Source organism: Typopeltis vanoorti, chromosome 1 (genome assembly GCF_054136105.1).
Source record: "Typopeltis vanoorti isolate ZY-2024b chromosome 1, IOZ_Tvanoo_1.0, whole genome shotgun sequence".
In the NCBI taxonomy this organism is placed as follows: Eukaryota; Metazoa; Arthropoda; class Arachnida; order Uropygi; family Thelyphonidae; genus Typopeltis; species Typopeltis vanoorti.
This window is the reverse complement of record NC_143549.1, coordinates 16052529-16075699: the sequence shown is the minus strand read 5'-3', so window position 1 is coordinate 16075699 and position 23171 is coordinate 16052529. Positions and strand designations below refer to the sequence as shown.

Below are 23171 nucleotides of genomic sequence, written 5' to 3'. Positions count from 1 at the left end.
GCATTGATAAGCTAGATCCCTAGCCAAGGAAAATTCCTTCATATGGAAAGCTAAAACTAATTCCAAGGAAACTAATAAAACTCAAGAACTGTTGTTATATATATCATGTGAAACTTGAACATGATTTTGAAGCAACAAATAGAACAATATTAAAATTAATGTGGTAGAAAAATCTACTTTCATTAATTCATTAAAAATCATTAAACAGTCACTCATCAAGAAGGGATGCATATCACTGTTTTAAAAGGATCACCTTTTGAAATTAAGATGACTATTGAAACTATGATGCTATAATTTCTTATGAATAACAGGGTTAAATTTAATAAATATTAGTTATAATATAAAAAGAAGATGGAAACAAAAATATTCATTAATTTCATTTCATAAGAAATGAAATTCTTATAATTAATCAGAATAGGAAAGTAGAATTAATTTCAGATATTTTAGCCCACTAATATGATTTTGTACTATGGATTAGAAAAAATATTGTTCAATTAGCAGTAACTTTTGAATTTAAAATTTTTTTTTTTACCACAATATGACAGTAGTAATTAATGTGCACTATTACTATTATTTTTTATGTTGTGAAGATAACAATTTTCAAGATTAATATATACTTATCCAACATTTTACACAGTGAAAAATCATGTCTCGACAATTACACTGTTAACTTTTGAAGTAGAACTAACATACACTAATTCCTTTTCATATGGATATGACAGATTAAACTTTTATTCTCTTTTCTAAGATGAGATTAAATTACTAGTGCTAAATAACAATATTAAAATAAAATAATTAAATTATATTCTAGAGATGGTAACATACATAAATTGAATAATTTGCTGTAATAATGAATTTAAGATAACATTATTAAAAGCATTTTCAGTTTATCAATACTAAAAATTCTTCTTTTCAAATTGTTATTATTATTTTATTATTTTTTTTTTTTATCTTTTAGGAACAAGCAAATACTATGCAACCAACTGAAAACTGTAGACATATCTGCATGGAAGGAATAACTTGTTTTTTGTATTTCATACACACTCACATTTGATCAAATGAACTGTGAAATACTAAACTGCTATGAATTCATATAAAATTATGAAATTATATTTTTTATACTAGATATTGATAGCTATACATTTTCTGAATATATGCATATAACATTCCTTATTATTATAGTAAAAAAAAAAAAAATGTACTATTTACAAATTGTAAGACTAAATAAAGACACTTTATTACTATCATTGAAGAAACAGAAGTGTCTAAACACACTATAACTGTAGTATAAAAAAAGACAGCAAGATTAAAAAAAAAAACTACTCTTTGGTATAAAATATATCGTATGCTTATAGAAATAGAAAAATATTTTAACAGCTTTACTATCTTTCCTATGGCTTTATTGTCAAGATGGCTTTCCAAACAAGAGATATTCTTCGGGCTTGTCACTGTTTTCTTCTTGGTTTAATATGGCACTATCTATAGACCATCCAGTTTCGCTTTGAAAAGCATTATTGGTGGGAAACATAGAACAACCATCTTGAGTACGGGCTGTTTGTTTCAGGGGCCATGTTGAGGTTTTATGAATACGATCTGTCATTGCTTTATTGTCCTGAAATTGAAATATATTTATTTAGATATTTATAATATGTACAGGCAGTTCCCATTTACAAGTTCTCTGGTTAATGAGGGTTTTTTTTTTTTTTTTTACGTGACATCAAAATGCTAAACATGCAAATTTTTATATGACCAAATCATGCACATAGCTATACAATACAATACTACCGTGCATGCATTTTTTTCTGTTCAGGCAAATGAAAGTATCTCACATATATAATATAAAGCAGTTATCACACTGATGTTACAAAGAGTGTATTGCTCTTCATTTTCACTATTTTATTTCAAATTCATCCTCCTTATCAATAGTGTAAATGAAATGGAGTAATACTATAGAAAACAATGTTAATAAAAAAAGAAACAGCAAAGAAGCAATTGAGATTTTCAAGTCACAGGATTCAAATTTCAAGCACGCTAGCAAAGTTGTTAGAGATTGAAAAAATACTTATGAATGCTATCATGAAAAATAACAGAAAGCAGTCTGCAAAACGACTATTATAATTTGCTTAATTTTAAATGCCATGTTTTCATTTCTTTGAATAAATAATGGATAAACATATAAACAATACAATTACATCTTAGTTCCCTGACAAAAACAATGGGGATGGAGGGGTTGTTGAATTGAGCAATGCTCCAGCTGTTATGAAATTCTGTCATTTTACACCATAATTATTAAATTTGATGGATGATGGTTTGAAGGATACAATTTGATTAGATAAATCCCAAAATGTCACTCCCTCTTCATTCAGGTAGATACCTAAACAGAGTGTACCACAAGAAAGTGAGAACTGAACATTAGGTCAGAAACCCTGGTCAACTCTTCACATTCCTTAACCATCTGTGGATATCTCTGATAGTTATCCAACTTTGACACTTAAGCATAACATATGCAGTGGATTTAAAATAGGAAGTGATCAACATATAGTTTTGAACAGAATAAATATGAATATCATATTGAAAAGAAAAAGTATATAAGAAAGTTTTAAAAAGATTCAAAGCCGAGCTGTTTTCAAACGTGAACTGTAGCTCAGATTTACAACTATTATTGCAGAAAAAAGAAGAGTTTGAAAACAATAATAGTTTTCATGTAGACTGTGAAGAAAGCATTGAATGATTCAGACCAGAGAGGCATGTGGTAAATTTGTCTATAAGGATAGAAAAATCACAACTTCAAGGTGGACTAGGGAGTTAAAGAGACAGTCCTACAAAAGAAAGTATATAAGTATATTAAAAGTTCCTTAGATTACAGAAGAATTCTCACAGCATACCCACTACTTGGGGGGGGGGGGGGGGAAGAGTGAGTTAAAACTGAATGTGAGAATTACCAAAATATTTCCTACTTGAGTGTGCCAGACAAAATGTATGCATACCTGCTGAGACAAAAAGAGAGAGAGAGAGAGAAATATGGAATCAAAATCAATCTATGCTCATACTAAATAGTTCATGTTCATGCCAGCTATTTGGTGAAAAGACGTGCTGTTAGAAAGCTCCTGAAAGATCAGTGATTTTTGTTGATTTATTGAGTGTTTTTTTTTCTTAAATTTAGTATATTATTGTAGTTTTTTAGTGTAATTATTGTACTAGATCATTTTATAACATAATTGCGAAAATATTATTAGTTTTTACTACTCTTAAGAATGGCACCAAAAACTCGTCACAACAGGGCAGTGTCTAAAGCTCAAATTGTTACTACTGAGGAGAGCCTTTGTTTTGATGAACAAAAGTGCTGCTGCAGTGATGATAATTTATCTGAGGATAAGCTGACATTAGAAATATCTGATTAAAAGAAATTATTAGAAAATTGACCAGAGAATTAGTAAAAATGGAACAACGTTTAACTAAACTTAGACAGAATAAGAAAAAGGATCAGAACAAGAACAGGCAGGAAAGCACTGAACTTGGTAATCATAATATTAATAACAATAAGGTAAGTCAGTTAAAATCTAAGAAAAAAGAGGTGATATGGTATGGTGACTCAATTTTAAAATTTGCACTTGCCAAGGGAATCACCACTTCGAGTTTCCCAGGGGCAAAAATTAAAGATATGACAAATGTAATTAAAAAACGAAAAAAGAAAAGTAAAAGAGATGGTAGTTCAGGTAGGTACTGATAATTTAAGTAGCGACAACTATAGTATGAGAGAAGATATAGAAAGTCTGTTAGAAGAAGCGAGAAAGAAATTTGAGAGTAAAAATTGTAGGTTTGCTATCCAGATATGATAGTACTGAGTTGAGAAGGAGGGTGATTATAGCAAATGATTTCATGCACAGGCTGTGTAAAAGAAATGAATGTGAGGTTTCAGATGTGTGGAGTGAGTCTGATGGCAGAAAAGAAAGACTTGTATAAGAGGAATGACCTACACTTGAATTCATTTGGCATCAGGAGCCTGGGAAAATTACTTTTTGGTATGAGACCTAATGCAGAGAGTCAGGAAAACTACATCATCAAGGGAAGAATGAAAAAAATGTTTGTGAAAGTTCAGCTATGGTATGCAAACGTGTTAAAGATATGAGTGTCTTCAAACATGGTTATGTATGTAGTGAAGAGGTGGAAAAATATGCTTTGGGTTTTAACCTTTTAATGGATTTTCAGCTGAAATGGCATTTCACGTTTTATAACTTGAGTCTCAGTTCAGAAATGGAAGGAATGTATGATAGTTCCATTGTACAAAGATGGTGCAAAAACTGATTTGTCTAACTACCAACCTATCAGTATCTCTGGTGTGATAGTGAAGATTTTAGAGAAGTTGGTAAGAACTTGCATACAGAAATGGGTAGACAAAGCTATACTCTGCAAGGAGCTGCATGGGTTTACTAAAGGAAGGTCATGTTTAGAAATTGGCTCATATTTTATAACAATGTTACAGCCGAGTTGGATAACAGGAATGGATAGACTATGATAATACTGGATTTTTCTAAGGCATTTGATAGGATATCACACGAAAGGCTGTTGCATAAACTAGAGAATGTGGGATTGGAACATAAACTCTTGACAGGGGACGGTTGACAGATATCAAAAAGTGGTATGCAATGGGTGTGAATTTGCCAGATTTAAGGTGACCAGTGGTGTACCTCAAGGTTCAGTTCTTGGGCTATTACTGCTCAATCTATGAACAGTAATGACATCAGGCAAGGTAATCAGAGATTCTACTGTTATTCAGCACTTACCAAATAATTTGAATAAGCTGGAAATTTGGGCAAACGAAAATGGCTATCAGTTTAATGTAAGTATCGAGTTATGCACTTTTGGCATGATGAGATTTCCAGTGGCATATTATATTAACAGGATTATGCTACAAGAAACTGAGGAGGCAAAGAACCTTGGCATATTGGTGGATAGGAATTTGAAATTCAAAGGCCACACAGCAAAAGTTGCAAATACAACTCAGAGGATAATTACGATGTTGAGATGAACCTTGACATTTAAGGAAGTCATTTTGACTCTTTATAAGGCTTTGATAAGACCACACCTGGATTATTGTGTGCAGATTTGGTTTCCTTGATTCCAAGGGCATAAAGAAGCAGTACATTTGGAGGGTTGCACATAATTGTGGTTCAGATGGATTGGTTCTCACTGGACACCCAACCTCACTTATGACTACAAGAAGCTACTGTAAACTGGTTGTGGCAAGACCTGGGTAAACTGTATCGACCCACAAGCTAAACTAAGTGAGGTTAGCCAGATATGGTGATCACAAGCAGCGACTGTATTCAGTGAATTGGCTGTAAACAGCGTCTGTACTCCATGTTAGGAGCAGCTGAATTCAAGTCAAGGAATGGTGATTGACACTTGACAAAACTTAACCATTGAAACTGAATGAACTCAAACCAACCTAAAGATGCATGCCGGCTCGACTGTCACCTGGTCAAACAAGGGTCATGCCCACTGTTAGGGAACAAAGATTAGGGAACAAAGATAGTGAAGATGAAAAATATGTTATTGGAACAAAACATCACCTAGTAGACAGAAAAACATAACAAGCAGAGGAACATGGAACGTAAGAACCGTTCACCAGGATGGAGCATTGAAATACTACTGCATGAATTAGACAACTACAGATGGGAAGTGATTGGACTCTGCAAAACCAGATGAACTGGAAAAGGAGAATTTCACCATGGACAGTACAAAATTTTAACTTCAGGTAGGGAGGACACCAAAACACCAAGAGGGAGTAGCACTTATATTAAAACCAAAGGCTCAAAACTCTCTATTGTCTTACAATCTTATCTCACCTAATATAATTAAAGCAAGATTTAAAGCATCAATTGGATCACTGACTATTATTCATTTATACTCACCAACTTCAACATCACCATAAGAAGACGACATTGAGGAGTTCTATACAGATCTGCAAAATGCAGTACAGCAGACATCAAATCAAGATTTCCTAATTGTAATGGGAGACTTAACGCAAATGTAGGTAAAGACTGGGATATCTGGTTAAGAGTAATTGTACAGTTTGGGCATGGAGAAAGCAATGAACATGGTGAAAGACTGCTAAATTTCTGCACAAATAATAGACTAACAATAACCAACACTCTCTTTAAACAACCAAAACCCAAACAAAATGGACATGGATATCACTAGACACACAAACTAAGAATATGATAGACTATATTATTGTAACCAAAGATGGAAATCAAGTATTCTAAATTACAGATCCTTTTGCTGCAGACTGTGGATCAGACCATAAGCTAGTACTAGCAAACCTAAGAATAAAGTTAAAATCTGAAAGCACTTTTAGAGTCAAAAGGAGACTGAATGTAAATTAACTACAAGACAATAATATTTTAAGAAAATATCAACTAGAACTGGAACTGGAATAAAAACCTGAAAGAACGACCAAAACAGAATATAAACATTGAAGAGCATTGGTGCGAATTAAAGGAAATAATATTAAAACCAGCAGCAAATATAATAGGTTATGCAGAAAGAGAAAATAAAAGGATTGGATCTCGAATGAAGTAAAAAGGTTAAGTAACCAAAGGAATAGATTAACCAGAGAAATTAGAAAACTAGTTAAAAGAGACAAGAATAACTGGTTAGAAGAAAAATGCAAAATGGCAGAGAAGCTATCAAAAGAAAATAACCTCCACGGATTATATAAACAAATAGATCAAATTAGTAAGACATGGACAACAAACACGATACTGATCAAACACAAAAAGGGACAACTAACTGAAAGTAAAATAAAAATAATGGCTGGATGGAAAGAATACTTTAGAGACTTTTATAATAAAAACAGCTCTCAGGATATTATTATTGCAGCCACTGAAATGGAAGAGGAAACAAATATCTTTAACAAAGAAATAATAGCACAGAGCATAGATAAACTTAAAAATAATCAATACAGGTGCTTAACTAGGTAAGCACCTAGTATCGATCAAATACATGCAGAATTCTTAAAAGCAGGAAAGGAACAACTATTGGAAATATTCATGACTTATTTTTCACGGTATTAACAACACCACACACACACACTTTTATCACAAAGATGTTTTATTAACGCTTATATTTCGCTGATTTTCAACTCAGCATCATCAGAGCACAACACACTTGTATACGCGACAGTGAGTGAGTGAAACAATATAATTGCAAAAGACAAAAGACCTAAAGTCCTATTTTTGGCACCCTCTAATAAAAAAAAAAAAAAAAAAAAAAAACCAGCAGCTATCCAGGAGTTTTTCTTAGGATAACCATCTCCCAAATTTTTGGCAAATTAATGCAACCATATTTTTTAAGGTTGGGAGAATTCTTCAAAGCCATTGCTGACTAAAAAAATAATCTTTCAGATCTATAACGACTCCTAAATATCACATTTGTTTTTCCTCCATCTAATCCTGTGTGAAGGAGTGTCAAAAGCGTGGTCTGCCAGTCCCAACTTGCCATAGTAATAGTAGCGAATGTATCTTTCATGTTCTTCCAGGCGGATGTTCACTGATCTTCCTGTTTGCCCATAATAGGCCAAGTCACAAGGAACTTCATACACTCCTGGGTGTGCTAAAGGGTGAAGTTTATCCTTAGGCGAGTAGATCAGAGTTGCCAGCTCATGAGGTTTGAAAGTGGGTTTGAATAACGTGCGACTAGATATAGCAAGTATCCTAAACAAGGCTAAGCCTCCAAAAAGCAATATGCCACGTAAGCATATAACTGCCCTAAAAAAATTATATAATAATAAAAACATTATTATTACAAAAGCTGATAAAGGAAATGCAACAGTTATCATGAATAAAGAAGAGTATAATAGAAAAATACGAGATCTCATATGTGACAGTTCCACATATCAAATTATACATCGAGACCCTATGATGGCTCAAAAGAAAAAAGTCCGAAAATTACTGAAAAAAGTGACATCATGGCCCAAAGAAATCATTAGAAAAATAAAAACAATTCATGTTAAACCACCCCGTATTTATGGATTACCAAAAATCTACAAAACTAATATCCCCCTATGCCCCATAGTCGATAGCATAGATAGTCCCACATATAAATTGGCCCAGCATTTAGCCAAGTCGCTTGTCCCCCCTTACTGGCAACTCCTCTACTTTTGTAAAAAATTCAATCCATTTCAAAACAATGGTTAAAAATCTAATCCTAAAAGATTCAGACATAATGGTTAGTTTTGATGTCACCTCCTTAATTACCAATGTCCCACTTATAGACACTCTTGATTTAATCAAGTCTAAATTTCCCCGATATTTTTGAATTATTTCAATTTACCATGAATGCAGGTTACTTTACATGGGGAGGAAAATTCTATAAACAGATTAATGGTACTGCTATGGGGGTTCCCCCCCCCCCTCCCCTGGTAGCAAATTTTTACATGGAACACTTTGAAAACAAAGTACTTACCACAGCTGCATACAAGCCACAAGTGTGGTTACGCTACGTAGATGATGTGTTTGCCATCTGGCCTCATGGACAAGACACTTTGGAGGCTTTTGTCACCTACCTACCTAAACAGCCAACACCCCAAAATTCACTTCACAATTGAAAAAGAATCAAATAACTGTTTACCATTTCTTGACACATTAGTCACCCGGCTTTCAGATGGATCACTATCCTTTTCTATTTACAGAAAGCCTACACACACACACAGGAAGATACCTACATAAACAATCACATCATCATCCAGTCCAACAGTACAGCATTTTAAAAACACTTACACACAGAGCTAGAGCCATTTGTTTTAACGATACAGCTCTGATCACTGAACTCCAATATCTGCGCCATACGTTCTTAGCCAACGGCCACAATCCCTACAAAATAGATAAAATACTACATAGGCCCATTACTCGGCCCTCCCCTAATACACAAGAATACAACATGACCATTTCCATTCCCTATATCAGAGGTACATCGGAAAAGATAGCCAAAGTATTGGTGAAACATGGCCCTCGCACCACCTTCGAACCTCATTTTAAGCTGGCAACTCTGATCCGCTCACCTAAGGATAAACTTCACCCTTTAGCACACCCAGGAGTGTATGAAGTTCCTTGTGACTGTGACTTGGCCTATTATGGGCAAACAGGAAGATCAGTGAACATCTGCCTGGAAGAACATGAAAGATACATTCGCTACTATTGCTATGGCAAGTTGGGACTGGCAGACCACGCTTTGGACACTCCTTCACACAGGATTAGATGGAGGAAAAACAAATGTGATATTTAGGAGTCGTTATAGATCTGAAAGATTATTTTTTTAGTCAGCAATGGCTTTGAAGAATTCTCCCAACCTTAACAAATATGGTTGCATTAATTTGCCAAAAATTTGGGAGACGTTATCCTTAGAAAAACTCCTGGATAGCTGCTGGGATTTTTTTTTTTCCCATTAGAGGGCACCAAAAATAGGACTTTAGATCTTTTGTCTTTTGCAATTATATTGTTTCACTCACTCACTGTCGCGTATACAAGTGTGTTGTGCTCTGATGATGCCGAGTTGAAAATCAGCAAAATATAAGTGCCAATAAAACATCTTTGTGATAAAAGTGTGTGTGGTGTTGTTAATACCGTGAAAAATAAGCCATGAATAACCATCAACACCTAAGCTTATCTGTTAGATATTGGAAACATTAAAAACATTATTTGAAATGATATACAAAAATTAAGCAATACCTACTGATTGGACCAAATCAGTTATAACTCCTATATACAAAATAGGAGATAAAACAGAATGCAATAATTACAGAGGCATTAGCCTCCTCAGTATTCAAAGTAAGATTTTTATGAAAGTACTCCAAAAACAAATTAAGCCACATATAGACCTAACATTAGGAAAAGAACAAACAGGTTTCAGACCAGGATGAAGCACAATTGATCAATTATTCATCTTAAGACAGCTAATGGAAAAGATGCTAGAGTACAACCAAAGTTGCTATATAAATTTTATAGACTTTTGTCAGGCATTTGACTCAATCCGTAGAAGAGAACTATGGGAAACTATGAAAGAATTTGGAATTCCCAACAAAACTATACTTAAGAATAATAAAGAATTTATACGAGAAATCTGAAAGTGCAGTATGAGTGGAGGACACCTTAACCAACTGGTTCCACACAGAGAGTGGAGTAAGACAGGGATGCAATCTGTCATCGGACCTGTTCAATCTTACACTGGAAGAAGCAACCAGTAAGGCCTTAAACAAAGAAGACTCCAGAATCAAAATATATGTGAAAAACATAACGAATTTCTGATAAAATAAAGGAAGAATGTATACAAATTGAATTAAACCTAAATATAGACAAAACAAAAATTATGCAAATAGGAAAAAGAAACACTAATCTAAAATTTGAAATTGATAGTAAGAATCTAGAGCAGGTAGAAAACGTTACCTACCTTGGAGGAGTAATTAATACAATGGTGAAATTACAAAAGATATAAACAGACAAATCAGTCAAGCATCTCAAACATTTGGACAACTAAATAAAATATGGAAGTCAAGAGACATCAAACAAGTAACAAAAGTAAGAATCTATGGCACAATGGTCCTCCAATACCTCTATGGAAGTGAATGCGGGAATCTCAAAAAAGCTGAAGAGAAAAATATTTCAGTAGTTATGATTAACTACTGAAATAGGTTGGCTAAGAAGATTACTTGGAGTATCTCTGCTGGATAGACAAAATGAAGACATAAGGAAATGACTAAAACAAGAAATAACAATAATAGACAACATCCAAGAAAGAAGACTGCGATAGTTTGGCCATGTGACCAGAATGGAAACAGAAAGATTGCCAACTAAAGCCCTGTATGCAACGATGGAAGGTAAAAGATCAAAGGGTGGTCCAGAATTAGATGGATGGACAAAATAAAAGAGGACCTGAAAACCAAATCACAACAAGAGACACCAAACTGGACAGAATTGTTCAGACTCTCTAGGGACAGAAAGAAGTGAAAAGAATTCATTCGGTCTCATCATCATCCACATAGATGATGGAAGAGAGAAGAAGAAAGAAACAGTGGAAAGGATACCAAGAAGAGTTACAAAGATTACATCTGGATTATGGGATTTAGATTATGAGAACAGATTGCAAGTATGTGGATTACAGACTCTGGTTAACGGGAGAAAGAGGGGTGATATGACAGCGGTCTATAAACTTTTGAATGGGTGTTATATCGTCTGATGAAATTTTTCGTTATATGGAAAGTGGGGAGAGGAGATAGCACGGTGGCTCCATGGAAGTTAAGTTTGTTCACAGGCAAGAAAGGGGTAAGAGCTAGGTTTTTCTCTAGCAGAGCAGTGAGTGAGTGAGTGAGTGAGTGAGTGAGTGACTGGAATAGTTTGCCTTTAGGGGTAGTGAGTGCATCTAGAGTGAATGAATTTAAGGGAAGGTATGACAGCTGGTTTGGGTGATTTATAGCCTCCCTTGATGAATCATTGACTTCCTGGAGGTCGCAGATAATAATAATAAAAATAGAGTTGTCAGGATCAGATTTTTACTTTAAGATAAACAGAGGAGACATTATGGGGATATAACATGGGGATAAAGACCTATATTTAAGCTTTATAGAGTAAAAAGCATATGAAAAGGTTCCAAGAGAAAAACTTTTAAAGTAATTATATGGGTATAAATCAGTGGCATTGCATGCCCATTTAGTTTGGGTGTGTGCTGTTGTGTGGCTTATGCAACCCACACTGCAAAATTCATATAAATTTGACCTTATGATTGCATTTTTATGGATGTATGAAAGTATTAAGAGTGCATAGTGCATCAGCTATGCACTCTTAATTGGTCCAATGTCTATATCAAACCTCATCTTAATTGGTCCATTGCAATTAATTGTAGGATACCTTTGAATACTTTAATTTATCAATTTATATAATTTTAAATATGGAAAGCATAAAGGTGAAATGAACAATAGCTATGCTTCATGTATGCTGTTTATGTGAGAAGCACAAATGGTTTACGCTAAATGGCGATCTTAGATTATCATTGTCAAATACAAGAATAAGACACGGATATAATTTGAATTTTGATATGATTTTTGAATACAGCCATATAATATGCACAGAAATTGGAAAAGTAATCACTTCAGAAATTATTGCTTTTCTGGATTGAACCAAAGAAAGGCTGAAATAACTTGTTTTACTTAATTATTTATACACAAGTTCCAACCTCTTTCGACTATAATCATACAATCTGTTAAAACTCTGGCAGAAAACAGGGCATTCAGTAGATCGTCACCACTGATGATTTAGTTATAGAAAATTATATATTAAAAATTCTGTATCATGTCTTAATCACATCAGTTCACACTTCATACAAGCAAAACAGACGAAACTCAGAAAAAAAAAACAGCAACTCGTGACAAACGAAAACATTCAATTGAATTGGTTGACACAATAACCAATGACAGCCACTAGGTGCTATTATCTCAGTGCACACCCTGCTTCGCCTTCTGGGTGGTTAAAAACCATTGGAACACTACAAATTTGACCAACTGCACCATCTCTATATCTGTTCAAAGGGCTCAAAGGTGTCTGTATTTGTGACCAAACATCTGGGCTATTAATGTGAATGCGATGTGATGCAATGCAATGCAATGTTTACACATCAAAAGGTGTCCTCTTCATAAAGCATTAGTATATTGTGTTTAATTTTAGCAATAATGCAAAACTAGGAAACAATTACAAGTGTCTTTAAGAGGAATAAATGCAACAATATTCCTCTTAAATTCTGGATGTGCTAAGTGCAGTGCACACTTAGCACACCCAGAATATATGCCCCTTGGTCTAAATTGGAGAGTATACAGAGTAATAATATAGATACTAAAGTTGTTTGTCAGTTATCAGCATTAATGAAGCATGGAAAGATTGTTTGACATAAACTCAGGTGTAAGACAAGAATGTGTATTATATGCAGTTATTCATCACTCTGGGGATAACATTATAAAGGAACAAGGAATTAAACCTGATATGAAAATCAGAAATATCCATCTCAACTCTTTACTTTATGTAGATGATATTACATCCCTAAAATCCTGTGCAAATCTTCAGGTTTCTCAAACTAAACTGGATAACTATTGTTACAAGTTTGGTGTGAAAATTATAATAAAAAGACAAAAACTATAAAAATGGGCAGGAATATGGAAATCAACTATTCTTAATGGAACCTATAGAATGAGAAATATTACATTAAATTTGGAAGTAGATACTAAAATAAAGCTAGTAGGGTGGGGTGAGGAATGTTGAAAAACTATAAATATTGGCGCTCTCGAGACCTTATACATACACATGTGCATAATGATACAGTCAGAGTTCATTGTTCTATTTAAACTCTAGCCTTCATTCTTTTCAGTGTTAAATACATTACTCTGTGTTTTAAAAAAACAATGGTTCTAGTCATTAGAATTTTTTTAAATATATATATATATATATATATATATATATATATATATATATAATTAAATGTAATGACTAGAAGCCAAGAGATACCAAAATAGAAAAAATTATTTATCCTTTGAGTGCACAACTAGTTTCATCTTCTTAGAAGACTTCATCAGATGCACAAAATGAAAAGAGAAATACAAAAATATACATTACATGAGAACAGCAGCTATAAATTGATTTGCAAACCATATTGCTAACAATGAGATCTTGTGTATGCCAAAGCTGGATAGCTGAAGAGTGACAATCATATAGGTTATAATCTCTCCAGCTCATTGTAGCATCTAAAAATGTTTTCTGATTTGTTCAAGACTGAATGAGTGACAGAATTTTCATCATTAGGTTTAACAGAATTAAGAACATGAAGATTTTGTCACTCATCCAGTGATCGGGAACAAATCAGAAAAGATTTTTAGATGCTATGATGAGCTGGAGAGAAGAACTGCAAAATCAGTAGAAATTGTCCTCAATCCAGTCCATCTTAATACTAACAGCTTAGCTGTTAGTATTAAGATGGACTGGATTGACCTATATGATTGTCACTCTTCAGCAAACTAGCTTTAGCATACATGAGATCTTGCCTAAGCGAATGTGCCCAACAATACCTTGGGATCCAAAAATGTTAGCAATATGGTTTGCAAGTTATTTTATAGCTGTTGTTCTCTTGTAATGCATATTTTTTGTATTTCTCTTATCATGTTATGCACCTGATGAAGTCTTCTAAGAAGATGAAACTAGTTGTGCACTCAAATAATAAATAGTGTTTTTCTATTTTGGTATCTCTCGGCTTCTAGTCATTACATTTAATTTAATATATATATATATATATATATATTTTTTTTTTTTTTTTTTTTTTTAAATAACGAAACCTGTGGTGCAATCATACAATTGTTACATACAGTTAGGGCGCATGATTACAATAGAATCTCATTAAACGTGCTACAGAAGTAAAAAAAAAAAAAAATCATTTAACACAATTTTGTATGACAATTTCCCATACTTTAGGAATAGTAAGAACGTCATTGTGGTTTAAGTTTGGTCTGTGTAGTAGACTACTACACAGACCAAACTTAAACTGCAACGACGTCTGTGTAGTAGTCTACTACACAGACCAAACTTAAACCGCAACGACGTTCTTACTATTCCTAAAGTATGGGAAATTGTCATACAAAATTGTGTTAAATGATTTTTTTTTTTTTTTTACTTCTGTAGCACGTTACGCACATTTAATGAGATTCTATTGTAATCATGTGCCCTAACTGTATGTTATTCCTATTATTGTTTTAAACTACTGTACTGATGATGTCCTAAGATACTTAGGATGAAATATTTACAATTAAATAATTTTCACTGTGGTTAATATGTGTGTTTCTTTTAATATATATATATTTGTTTTTTTTTTTAATTTAATGACTAGAACCGTTGGTTTTTTAAAACACAAAGTAACGTATTTAAAACTGAAAAGAATAAAGGCTAGAGTTTAAATAGAACAATGAACTCTGACTGTATCATTATGCACACAAGTGCGTATAAGGTCTCGAGAGCGCCAATATTGAATGGTAGAGCTGTGGGAGTCTTGCAGGCTGTAGCTTAGGTTGTTACTAATATGGATGGGATTGATAACTATCTCCTTAGACTCTAAAATTTTTCTCTCTAACTCATCATGACATCGGTGTATGTTGACAGTTTCATCCCAGAGTATCTGATATGGCAAACCCTCATCATTTGAGTTTGCTGAAAATAACACATGACTTGACAAGGCACTGGCTCAAGTTCTGTTGTAGGTAATGTTTCTCTGGTGTTCCTCTAATCGGAGTTCAATAGATTTCTCCGTTTATCCGAAGTATGGTTTTACTGCAGTCGCAAGGAATCTTATAAACACCAGGATATTTAAGATTATTGTGTTTAGTTTTAGGACAACTTAATATGGAATAAAGTTTAGGTAGGGTTATGAAAAACGTCTTGATATTATATTTCTTTAGAATTTTAGCCAATTTTGGAGATAAAGAACTGATATATGGCAAGTAAATGCTGTCCTCAGAAGTAGCTGTGTCTTCATACTGTCATGGATGAGGGTTGAAACTAATCTGTCTATAGTTTTCTTAGAGTATCCATTACGTTGAAATGAAACTTTAAGGCGATTAAGTTCATTATGAAGTTCCTCTTCGTCCAACAGAACCGACCAAGCTCGGTGACCTAGAGTGGAGATGATACCCAACTTCTGTGGAGGAAAATGGTGTAAGTTAGCATGAAGGCACCTGTCCGTATGTGTCGGTTTTCTAAAAATAGAAATTTGAGATGTTCAGCCATCCGAGTTACTTTGATATCTAAGAGCCATCAACTTCCAATTCAGATGTGAACTTAATATTCGGGTGTATATCATTCAAATGTTCTTGAAAGAGTTTGAGGCTATCTAGACCATGTTTCCAGATAAGGAAAATATCATTGATGAAGCGAAGCCATATCTTTGGTTTTAGGGGAGAAGTTGAAATTGCTTTTTCTTCAAAATTCTCTAGATAAATGTTGGCAAGAACAGGAGACAAAGGATTTCCCATCGCTAGTCCTGAATTCTGTTTATAAATTGAGTCTTCAAATTTAAAATAACCTGAGTTAACTCAGTATGACAGTAATTCGAAGATCTTCTTTGAAACTTTGTTCTTTAAAAGAGTAAGAACTTCTTCAGTGGGGGACATTAGTAAATAAAGACACTATGTCAAAACTAGCCATAATATCTGAGTCAGTAACTTGTAAGTTTTTAAGTTTTGATATAAAGTCTGTTGTGTTTTTAATAAAGGAAGTAGAATTTCCAGTAAAACATTTCAGAGAAGATGCAAGAAATTTTGACAGGTTATTATTATTATGTGACACCTCCAGGAAGTCCAAAGACTCATCGAGGGAGAGTGTGCCAACAGCATTGAATGATTGATCCCCTTCAGAGTCGATCACTATAGGTCAAAGAGGAATATTCTCTTTATGAATTTTAGGAAGACTTTAAGAAGTTATGGGATTAGAGGATGTAGTGATCGGAGGGAAAGGCATACATTTCTAGGTAATTCTGATGTCATTCTTAGTAGATTATTGGTGCGGTTGTGGAGTTCTCTGGAGGGATCTCTATCAAGAAGTGAATAGGAATCAGAACATAATAATTCAAAGATCTTCTGGCAGAAATCCATTTTGTTCAGGATTACTGTGGCATTACCTTTATCTGCTGGAAGGATAATGATGTCTTTGTTATTCCTTAAATGTCTGAGAGCCTACAGTTCAGAAAATAAAATGTTATCCAATGGAAATCTAGCACTGTTAATGGCAAAATTGGACTCAATTCTAAATTTGCATCTTGTCCTATAGCTCTCTGGAATCACGGCTGCTGTGAATGCAAAGCGAACGAAGTAGTGCTCGGGCGGATCAAGCACTACTTCGTTTGCCCGAGCCTGGCCAGAGGAGATCACATGTATCATGTATTGGCGATCATTGCAGATGCTCAGTCACAGGTCATATGTAATGTGTAGTATGTATTCTCAAATCGCCTACTCAATCCCCCCCCCCAAGATTAAATCCTGAATGCACCACTGACTTTCATCACTTGCTGATAGTCAAATTATTATGATTTTCTTGAGAATTAATGTATAGCTAGTCAGAAGCATTTTTCATGAATCATTTTTCTAAATAGTGTAAATTTATCAAATAAAGTAATTTGCCATTTATCCAACCAGGTCAGGAAGAACTACATAGTGCTATACATAAAAATATAACGGAAAAACTCACGTAGAAAAATTATTTAATGGTATAATTTTCGCCCGTGTGTCACAGGCATCTTCAGTACAATTAGGCACAAAAATTAAACATTAACTGACAATTCCAAAAAGCGCCACCTAAGTAGCTGGTGTAAGATAACTAAAAAGGTCAATAACTTTCCTAAAAAAAAAAAAAAAAAAAAAAAAAAAAAATTAATACAATAAAAAGTTAGGAAAGATTAGCTGATTTGTAAAGTACTATCTCCCATAAAGGGGACAGACGTAAGCCGTCGGATCTGTTTAAGTTAGGAGAATGAAGTAGAGTTTCACATGCTTCTTTATAAAGGCGTTCCATGAGAAACTGACTTTTGTGAAGAACTCTTGTCTTTTTCCAATGAACTCTGTGTCTAGTGAAGATGGCATGTTCTGCAAGTCCAGACTTTTCAGGTTTAAAGTATTCAATATAAGATTGGTGTTCTTCTAGCCGAATGGAGGCAGATCTTCCCGTTTGTCCGAAATAACATAATCCACAAGAGCACGGAATCTGGTAGACACCTGGATGATTGAGATGTGGAAGCTTGTCCTTTGGAGAAGCGAGAAAGGTGGAGATTTTTCTAAAAGGTCGAAAGGCAACAAAAATATTCAGTGGTTTTAAAATTTTTGCTATACGTTCACTGATGCCTTGTATATAAGGGATGGTAATGCGCGTTATTTCCTCTGTGTTTGAAGAGGGAGACATATTAAATCTACTCAAAGTTCTTTTAATGAAGCAATTCTTATAGCCATTAGATAGAAAGGAAGAAGTTATATATCGTATTTCTTTCTGTAAAAGATCGTCTGTAGAACAAAAGGAGTGGGCCCGATGAACCAGTGTTTTAATAGTTCCTGCCTTTTGACTGGGATGGTGATGAGATTCCGCATGGATATAATGGCCTGTATGAGTCTTCTTTCTATAAACTGAGAAATGTAGGTTACCATCTGGTTGGCGAAGAATTAGAAGATCTAAAAAGGCTAACTGCTTATTTGATTCTACTTCTAGGGTAAACTTGATCCTAGGATGAAATGCGTTTAACTTATTGAGAAATTGTTGAAGTTCATCAGAAGAGCCATTCCATACAGCAAAAATGTCATCGACATATCTGAACCAATGAGTAGGTCTGGGAGAAATATTGTCAAAGATACGTTGTTCAAAATGTTCCATAAAGAAATTGGAGATAGCAGGAGAGAGAGGATTATGATTATATGTCGATGACATTTTTGCTGTATGGAATGGCTCTTCTGATGAACTTCAACAATTTCTCAATAAGTTAAACGCATTTCATCCTAGGATCAAGTTTACCCTAGAAGTAGAATCAAATAAGCAGTTAGCCTTTTTAGATCTTCTAATTCTTCGCCAACCAGATGGTAACCTACATTTCTCAGTTTATAGAAAGAAGACTCATACAGGCCATTATATCCATGCGGAATCTCATCACCATCCCAGTCAAAAGGCAGGAACTATTAAAACACTGGTTCATCGGGCCCACTCCTTTTGTTCTACAGACGATCTTTTACAGAAAGAAATACGATATATAACTTCTTCCTTTCTATCTAATGGCTATAAGAATTGCTTCATTAAAAGAACTTTGAGTAGATTTAATATGTCTCCCTCTTCAAACACAGAGGAAATAACGCGCATTACCATCCCTTATATACAAGGCATCAGTGAACGTATAGCAAAAATTTTAAAACCACTGAATATTTTTGTTGCCTTTAGACCTTTTAGAAAAATCTCCACCTTTCTCGCTTCTCCAAAGGACAAGCTTCCACATCTCAATCATCCAGGTGTCTACCAGATTCCGTGCTCTTGTGGATTATGTTATTTCGGACAAATGGGAAGATCTGCCTCCATTCGGCTAGAAGAACACCAATCTTATATTGAATACTTTAAACCTGAAAAGTCTGGACTTGCAGAACATGCCATCTTCACTAGACACAGAGTTCATTGGAAAAAGACAAGAGTTCTTCACAAAAGTCAGTTTCTCATGGAACGCCTTTATAAAGAAGCATGTGAAACTCTACTTCATTCTCCTAACTTAAACAGATCCGACGGCTTACGTCTGTCCCCTTTATGGGAGATAGTACTTTACAAATCAGCTAATCTTTCCTAACTTTTTATTGTATTAATTTTTTTTTTTTTTTTTTTTTTTTTTTTTTTTTTTTTTTTTTTTAGGAAAGTTATTGACCTTTTTAGTTATCTTACACCAGCTACTTAGGTGGCGCTTTTTGGAATTGTCAGTTAATGTTTAATTTTTGTGCCTAATTGTACTGAAGATGCCTGTGACACACGGGCGAAAATTATACCATTAAATAATTTTTCTACGTGAGTTTTTCCGTTATATTTTTATGTATAGTTATGTCTACTCACGGTTTACCTCTTTTAAAACTTATTACATAGTGCTATATCGAAAGCCAGTTGACATACCAAGGATTGGTTAATTGGAGAGTTGTTTTGAAGGTTGGATAAATGTCAAGGATGCTTGGGGAAAGTGTTTAGGTAGATGATTTGCTAGTTTTAAAACTAGAGTGTGAGGAGATAACATTTATGCTGACTAAAAGATGAAGGACTTAAAATCAAATCTTTACTAGAATTTTTACCTATGTATCACAGACACTGTCAGTACAAAAATATAGAACATCATAACATAACACTTGACTTTACAGGGGAAAAGAAGAAATTAAAGAAAGCACCAGAAGTTTAGTAAGATAAAAATGGTCAATAAATTCTTAGTTAAAAAAGATAAGCAGATTGAAAAAGTGTTATTTAGCATAAGGAAGATAAACGAAAGCAACATGTTCAGGTTATGATGATGTAACAATGTTGCACAGCTTTCTTTATAATATTTTTCCATTAAGATTCTACTCTTATATCGAATTTTTGTGTTCTTCCAAAGAGCTGTGTTTAGTAAAGATGGCATACTCTACAATTCCAGATCATGTTTCCCACAACAAACAGAGCAGATCCTCTACATAGTTCAAAATGAGATAAGCCATAAGAGAAAGGAATCTGGTAGACACATGGAAAGTTTAATGGAAGAAGCTTGGATGAATAAGATGTGAAAATGGAGCAGATGTCAAAAGTATGCCTGAGAGGAGGAACAATACATAGAATGACTGAAGCTGTGGAGAAGACAGAAAATGCAGAGGGGTTGACTGTGCTGGTCAAAACAAATGACTTGCAAGGAAGTGTGAACTGAAGTAACACAATTTGCAAGTGTTGTTAGAGACAGTGAAATGAAATGAGAGGAAGAATTGTGTGTTGACAAGATATGATAGTAGAGAGCTGAAGAGAAGAGCAATGACCACGAATGGTATGATAGCTAGCTCTCTCCCACAAGAAAGGACGTGTGTGTGTGTGTGTGAGAGCTAGACACAGTAGCATGAAACTGGGTAGCTTGTCGATGAGAAGGGGAAAGCATGTGGCCAATCAGGGAAACAAAAACTGGACAGCGGTACTGTGAGTGTAAGATACCAAATACTGGTGTGAAATAAGGGTAAAAGAAGTCAAGATAGGATGCAGGGATGGCCACAGTGGGACTAACAATCCAATTGCTTGAATGATGGGATAAGGAATTTTGGGAAGGAAAGTGAAACCAGGGGAGAAGCTATTGTGTTTATACACCAATGCAAAGAGTATTAGGAATAAGAGTGCAGAGTTTGGGACCTTGATACAGATAGTCAGCAAACAAATCAGCAAGTGAGATCAAATCACATCGGTGAGACATGGTAAACAGATGATGACATGCTCATGGGAATAAAATGTAATTATATCATTTTTCAAAACAGATAGAAAAGAGGAGATGGGAGTATTACTGGTGATTTCAGAATTGTTGTGTCCTCTCAGTGCAAAACTTAAAGGAACCAATAATGATAATGACTTTGAGGCCATCTGGTGTGATGTTGAGATTAGCACAAATTTTCGATAATTAGCAGGATGTTACTACAGGCCAGGGAATGCAGAAGGAGATGATTCTGAATTTGGCAGATGACACTGTGAGTGACAGGAGGCTGATAGTAATGGATGACTTTAAATATGGTAGTATTGACTGCAAGCAGTAAGTGAGAGCATGAGTAAGGAGATTAAATTTCTTGAGCTATTCGGTGACAAAGCATCCTCAGAGTACAACAACATGTTACAGTTTGCCTGTAACACTGTCACATGTAAATGTAAAAATGTTGTATAAAAGAAGTTATTACAGTTGTGCAGAAGTTGATATTAATAATAGCATTTTGTTTGTGCCTGCCAACAACAACAAAAACTCGGTTTTAGTCCGAAAGAGTGAAATTAAGCTGGCAAACTTCTGCATATCTTCAATTTCAATTGTTACTAAAATTATCTTCTTCTTGTTTGGTCTCCTCATGTCTGAGGACTCATGACTGTAGCCACAATAACTTTCCACTTCTTTCTGTCTTTTGTTGCAGCACTGACCAACTCCAAAGCAAGTCTGGTGATCTTTTTAATCTGGTCCAACCATCTTGATCTTGGGTGTCCTCTTTTTCTTTCTCCTTCCACTTTGCCTTGCATGATAAGTTTTTCTGGGTTGTCCTTTTCACATCTTGAAATGCTACCAAAATATTTTAGAATTATTTAGTTTACATCACACAGCTCCCTCTTAATTTTTAATTGCCTTATTATACTTTCATTAAACCTTTTATCCATCCAGAAGACTCTCAAACATCCTTGTCAAGCACCACATCTTGGAGCCATTTATCATGTTCATATCTTTCTTGCTGAGTGTCCAAGATTCACCATAAATGAAAATTGAAATCACCAAGTTTGGTGTACCAGTGGTGATAGAAATGTTTCTGTCTTTCCATATTTTCTGCAATTGCACCATTGCTGACCTCAACATGGTCATTTTTCTTTTAATTTCTGGTTGACATCTACTCTTGGTGCTTATTAGAGCTCCAAGATAACCAAATTAATCTTTCCCGAAGTCAATGTTGTGGACGAAATTGTTATTTTCATCTATGGTCATGTATTTTGTTTTATCACAATTAATTCTTAAACCATATTTCAGGCTTTCCCATTCAACTCTTTTAATGAGGGACTTCAGTTCCCCTTTGCAATAAGAATAGTATTTTTCAGCATACCTAAGATTATTTATCTTTTTTGCCATCAACTGAGCAACCGCTATCATGTCCATTAGGTGCTTTTCTCATAATGTATTCTCTGTAAAGATTGTATTAAAGATCATAAAGAACCAGAATCTATCTCTATCTAATAGTATACAAAATATTATTCTGTATACTTGTTACATTTACGTTTTTCAAAATTTTTGGCATTTTTGGGTTAGGGGAGCGCAAAGAAACATTATTATATTCTCGGCATCTCCATGGAGTCAAAAACTCATCACGAGAGGCCCATATAACTATTATTCAGAAAAACAAATACCCATCATCAGTACAGTAACGAGGATAAGAAGCGCCTGTGGCAAGTGTCTAACTTGTGTCCCCCCTAACTCAATGCAATGTCTAACTTGCGCTCCCCTAACCCAAAAATGACAAAAATTTTGAAAAATGTAACAAGTTAAATTTTAATAAATGCAATATGTTAAATACTTACTATTAACCCCATCAAAACGAGTTGCAGTGTATTGCAGAATTTGTATGTCTAAAGTGGCGTATTGCCGAAATTTAAAAATACAATATAAAATAGCGGACTTTTATATCTTATTTATTTTTATTTTTTACGTTTTGCACCCCAAACCTAGTTGCACTTGTGGCGGGTCCTCTTTCGCCATGCCCTTGTTACAGCACTTATTTCGCCATGCCCTTGCTGTAACAAGGGCATGGCGAAAGAGGCGCATACTTCTCCTTGAACTCATTCCTTCACAAATCACCTCTGGCAATCCATTCCACTTGTTCACTACACTCAAAGCATAAAATTTAGTCCCCA

General features: G+C 34.4%; 1 protein-coding gene across 3 annotated transcripts in view; it reads right to left on the bottom strand.

Moving 5' to 3' along the window:
• Window positions 1-1319: 1319 nt before the first annotated feature.
• Window positions 1320-23171, bottom strand: part of LOC150109806 (uncharacterized) — a 124045-nt gene continuing 102193 nt past the window's right edge. For 2 of the 3 annotated variants that reach the window (XM_090412600.1, XM_090412687.1), the window contains exon 7: window positions 1320-1612. In XM_090412600.1, coding sequence (XP_090268726.1) covers window positions 1406-1612 — 207 coding nt within the window. In that variant the 3' untranslated portion in view covers window positions 1320-1405. The remainder of the gene's footprint in view (window positions 1613-23171) is intronic. The other variant, XM_090412770.1, reaches the window with a different exon arrangement.